The following is a 5,761-nucleotide window of genomic DNA, read 5'->3' on the forward strand; positions in this document are numbered from 1 at the left end:
AAACAACTTTTTGCGCATTTACAAAAAGCTGACCTCACTATCAAAGATCATCGTAAATGTTTTGATCGATTAAAGATGTATAACGGCTATAAATTATTTTAGAAATGACTTATGGTTTGGGAGACAACACTCAGTAAAAAATGACTCACCCTCCCTTTTCCGAGGATTGCAAAACCTAATATATAAAAAACTAAAAGAGTTTACAATCCCTCAAAATTGTAGATACTTTTTGGAATTATCTCTCACTGCTTTTGTGAATTTGTATTATGGATGTTCAATTTTTTTTCAAATCCAAACTTGAGTTTTCGCTCTCCCTTTTTTCTCGTCAACAAAGAGATAAGGCAAATAGATCACAACAAAATAAAAATTTTAGAGTTTATGGATGCAAAAAATTGAAAACTATAATAAATGTAAGTGAAAAAAATTATTTCACGCACTAAAATAGAACACCAAAGTTTTGTTATCCATGTTTGGGAAATTCCACTAGTACAACCCCTAAGAGCTTGGTGGAATTTGATAAGAAAGAGATTTCTAATTGATCCTAACATGTTTTAAATATGGATATGCATGCCTGAAACATGTTGAAGATGCAAATGACTTAATGATCTAAAAATTTCAAGCAGTAGAAAAATTTAAATTCTTAAGTTAACGTGTGGTGGGAGATTCAATCGAGCCAAACAACACACTTTTTTGCGCATTTACAAAAATCTGACCTAACTAGCATAGATCATCATAAACATTTTGATCGATTAATGATCGTAATGGATATAATTTTTGTTAGAAATGACTTATGGTTTGGGAGTCAACACTCAGTTAAAAATGCCTCGCCCTCCCTTTTCTGATGATTGCAAAACCTAATATATAAAAAACTAAAAGAGTTTACAATCCCTAAAAATCACAGATACTTTTTGGAATTATCTCACTCTGCATTTGTGCATTTGCATTTTAGATGTTCAATTTTTTTTTCAAATCCAAATCTGAGTTTTCACTCTCCCTTTTTTTTAGTAAACAAAAAGATAAAGCAAATAAATCACAACAAAATGAAAATTTTAGAGTTAATGTATGCAAAAAAAAGGAAAATTATAATAAATGTAAGTGAAGAAAATTATTTCTCACACTAAAAATGAACACCAAAGTTTTGTTATCCATGTTTGGGAAATTCCACTAGTACAACCCCTAATAACTTGGAATTTTATAAGAAAGTGATTTCTAATTGATCCTAACATATTTTAAATATGGATATGTACGCCTGAAACATGTTGAAGATCCAAATGACCTAATGATCCAAAAATTTCAAGGAGTAGAAAAAATTAAATTCTGAAGTTAACGTGCGGTGGGATATTTACCAGAGCCAAACAACCCATTTTTGCCTATTTTACAAAAAGCGGACCTAACAATCATAGATCATCGTAAATGTTTTGATCGATTAATGATGTGTAATGACTATAATTTTTTTTAGAAATGACTTATGGAATGGGAGTCAACACCCAGTTAAAAATGCCTCGTTCCCCTCTTTTCCGATGATTACAAAAACCTAATATATGAAAAACTAATGGAGTTTACAATCCTTAAAAGTCACAGATACTTTTTAGCATTATCTCTGACAGCATTTGTGCATTTCCATTTTGGATGTTCAATTTTTTTTCAAATCCAAACTTGAGTTTTCACTCTCCCATTTTTCTCGTAAACAAAAAAATATGGCAAATAGATCACAACAAAAAGAAAATTTTAGAGTTTATCTATGTAAACAATTGAAAACTATAATAAATATAAGTGAAGAAAATTATTTCACACACTAAAAATGAACACCAAAGTTTTGTTATCCATGTTTGGGAAATTTCACTAGTACAACGCCAATAGCTTGGTGAAATTTTATAAGAAAGAGATTTCTTATTGATCCTAAATTGTTTTAAATGTGGATATTCATGCCTGAAACATGTTGAAGATGCAAATGATCTAATTATCCAAAAATTTTAAGGAGTAGAAAATTTTAAATCCTCAAGTTAACGTACAGTGGGATATTTACCAGAGCCATACAACCCACTTTTTGCCTATTTTACAAAAAAGCGGACCTTGCTATCATAGGTCAACGTAAATATTTTCATCGAGTGTAACGACTATAATGTTTTTTTTATAAATGACTTATGGTTTGAGAGTCAACACGCAGTTAAAAATGCATCCCCCCCCCCCCCTTTTTTTTTCTGATGATTGCAAAACCTTATATATAAAAAAGTAAAAGTGTTTAAAATCCCAAAAAAATACATATTATTTTTGGAATTATCTCTCTCTCTGCATTTGTGCATTTGCATTTTGGATGTTCAATTCTTTTTCAAAACCAAATTTGAGTATTCACTCTCCCTTTTTTCTCATAAACAAAAAGATAAGGCAACTAGATCACAAAAAAATGAAAATTTTAAAGTTTGTGTATGCAAAAAATTGAAAATTATAATAAATGTAAGTGGAAAAAAAATTTTCACGCACAAAAAATGAACACCAATGTTTTGTTATCAAATTTTGGGCAATTCCACTAGTAGCTAATAGCTTGGAATTTGATAAGAAAGAGATTTGTAATTGATCCTAATATGTTTTAAATATGGATATGCATGCCTGAAACATGTTGAGGATGCAAATGACCTAATGATCCAAAAATTTCGAGTAGAAAAAATTAAATTCTCAAGTTAACGTGCGGTGGGAAATTCAACCAAGTCAAACAACCCACTTCTTGCACATTTACTAAAACTTGACCTAACAATCATAGATCATCGTAAACGTTTTGATCGATTAATGATGCGTAACGACTATAATTTTTGTTAGAAATGACTTATGGTTTGGGAGTCAACACTCAGTAAAAAAATGCCTCGCCCCCCTCTTTTCCGATGATTGCAAAACCTAATATATATAAAATTAAAGAGTTTACAATCCGTAAAAATCGCAGATACTTTTTAGAATTATCTCTCTCTGCATTTGTGCATTTGCATTTTGGATGTTCATTTTTTTTTCAAATCCAAACTTGAATTTTCTGTTATAGACTCCATTGCCGAACTACTCATCCAAAGGAGTCACAGTTGAAGTGTTTTGTATAGGAATTAAGTCAGCAATTCAGCAACTATTTCAGCAGCTCAGCAGAGTCAGCATGCTGAGCGTGTAAGTCCTGAAGGCTATTTTTATAATATCGAGTGATGCAGCAAAGTAGCTCAACTTGTGTGTTTCAGCCTTACTAATGTAAGCCACATAAAGGCAGCTTTTGTAAGCCATATATTGGCAACACATGTAATATTTTTGGCTCCTCTTCGAACAACTTAAGTAGGGGCAAAATGAAATGAGAAGGATGGAAATTTTGAACCCAGAAACAGAACACGACAGGGAGGTTCCCCTCTTGACGAACCAGGTTGCTGTCTCCCTACACGAGCAGCAGGTTACGGTCTCCCACAGAGCCGGGTTACCCTTCCTTCCCTCCATTCCTTCTAAGCTCTTCACTTTTCTCCTTTCCATCATCCAATTCACCCAGATTTTGCCATCATAGGCAGACCTGGATGATTGCAGCACACTGGTGCTGAACCTATGCTGGACACAGAGCCTCTTTCCCGTCGGATTACAAGGTCCAATGTCAAAGACCATAACACGTTGATATCAGAGTGCGGAACGATGGGAGATACATCAAACCAAAAAGAGAGGTTCGAAAGGTTCAGAGAAGAAGTCAGAGAAGAACTACATGAGACAGAGGGTTGACTAGCAAGCATGCTCCACAGTCTCTCGTTCAATAGCTCAGGCGAATCAGCAACTGTCTTAGCAGGTTGAAGAGCTCTCAACACTGATTCGAAGGACACCCACCCCAAATGGGGGATGCACATAAAACTTCAGCCCCGATGGAGGACATCCAGAGCCTACCACAATTCCAAGGTACACCAAAATGGAATTTCCAATCTTTAGCGGGTCAGAGGACCCTTTAATTTGGATCTACCGATGCGAGAAATTTTTTCTCCGTCAATGTATTGCTGCATTGGATAGAATGGGGTTGGCCGCCTTACACATGCTCGATGAAGCGCAGCTGTGGGACCACCAAGTGGAAAGAGAGCACCCGGGCATCGGTTGGGAAGAATTTACAAAACAATGCACTATCCAGTTTGGGCCTTCCACCCACACCAACCCATTGAGTGATCTCATCCTCTTAGAACAGAGCGGCAATGTTGCTGAGTACCTGAATATATTTCAGAAAAAGTTAGCCTGTCCTAGCCACGTGGTCCAAGTAGATCATAGCAGGATTAAATGAGGCCTTGCGGTTGGTTGGAAGCAGAACACATGCCTCCTACCCCCCCCCCCCCCCCCCCCCCCCCCGACTTGACCCGAGCTATGAATTTCGCTCGCACTTTGGAGGCCAAACACAAATTTCAAAACAGGAAGACAGTTTGGCCAGCGAGGAAAACCACCTCGGGAGGGTCATCCAACGCCTCTCCTTGGCACAGCAGTCCTCCCTCCCACCCAAAAACCCCTCAAGCACAGAAACTAGCAATCAAAAAACTCACCGGAGTAGAAATGGAATCCCGTAAAGAACAAGGTTTATGCTTCAATTGTGATGAACACTACACCCACGGACACCGTTGCAAGAAACATTTTTGGGTGGAACTGGAAGAAGAAGATGAAGAGGAAGCACTGATAGTGGAAGAGGTTGCTACTGACAAACCAGAGGTCTCCATCCATGCCATTACCAGCCTTCAGACCACCACAACAATGCCGCTCTGTGTGCTAGTTGACGCCCAGCCACTGGTGGCTCTAGTGGACTCAGGCAGCACCCACAATTTCATCTGCCTTACCACCGCCAAGTATTTGCAACTTCCGGTACAATCCCAGCCAACCGCTTCAGTGTCCGTTGCCTATGGGGACAAGGTACTGAGATATGGGGTCAACAAGTCTGTCCGGTTCGCCATTGCTGGACACCACTTTGCTGCAGATATTTACATCATACCACTCGCTGGTTTTGATCTCGTGCTCGGTGTGAAGTGGCTCCAGACATTAGGGGTAATACTATGGGACTTCACTGCCCTTACCATGAGCTTTGACTCGCAGCACCTCAGAGTCACAATGCAAGGCCGTGCTACAGAAGGTGCAGCACAACTGCATACCATCCAGCAGCAGTCCACTGTCCACACGTTGGACTCATTGCTAGAAGCATTTGCTGATCTATTTCTCCCGCTCGGCAGCCTACCTCCCTTGCGCCACTGTGATCACAGAATCCGTTTGAAGGCTGGCTCCAAAGTTGTGGTGGTGCGGCCCTATCGATACCCCCACCTCCAAAAAGATGAGATTGAAAGGCAATGTGCTGCCATGCTTGACCAGGGCCTCATAAGGCCGAGCACCTCTCCATTCTCGTCCCCTATCTTGCTGGTGAAGAAAAAGGACCACATGTGGCGGTTTTGTGTTGATTACTGGGAATTAAATGCCAAGATCGTTATGGACAAGTTTCCCATTCTGGTGGTGGATGAACTCCTAGATGAACTCCACGGGGCACAATTTTTCACCAAGCTCGACTTGCTGTCTGGCTATCATCAGGTCCACATGCATCCTCCGGACATCGAGAAAACAGCCTTCCGCACTTACCATGGCCACATCGAGTTCATTGTCATGCCCTTCGGCCTCTCCAAGGCGCCATCCACCTTCCAGGCATTGATGAACGAGGTATTTCACCCATTTCTAAGAAAATTTGTCCTTGTTTTCTTTGACGATATCCTGATTTTCAGCAAGAGTTGGGTGCAACATCTCCATA

At 39.0% G+C, this 5,761-nt stretch overlaps 1 protein-coding gene across 1 annotated transcript; it reads left to right on the top strand.

The window, feature by feature from the left end:
• Nucleotides 1–3,910: 3,910 nt before the first annotated feature.
• Nucleotides 3,911–4,270, top strand: LOC137951175 (uncharacterized). Its single transcript, XM_068797763.1, has one exon. The coding sequence runs from the start codon at nt 3,911–3,913 to the stop codon at nt 4,268–4,270; it is 360 nt and encodes a 119-aa protein (XP_068653864.1).
• The last annotated feature ends 1,491 nt before the right edge of the window (nt 4,271–5,761 follow it).

Source organism: Aristolochia californica, unplaced genomic scaffold (genome assembly GCF_029961685.1).
Source record: "Aristolochia californica isolate CCGP_79_NKW_82.1479 unplaced genomic scaffold, dmAriCali1.0.hap1 SCAF_15, whole genome shotgun sequence".
Classification (NCBI taxonomy): domain Eukaryota; kingdom Viridiplantae; phylum Streptophyta; class Magnoliopsida; order Piperales; family Aristolochiaceae; genus Aristolochia; species Aristolochia californica.

Coding starts and splice junctions, on each gene's coding strand:
- LOC137951175 (XM_068797763.1), top strand. CDS start 3,911: ATGGAATTTCCAATCTTTAGCGGGTCAGAGGACCCTTTAATTTGGATC.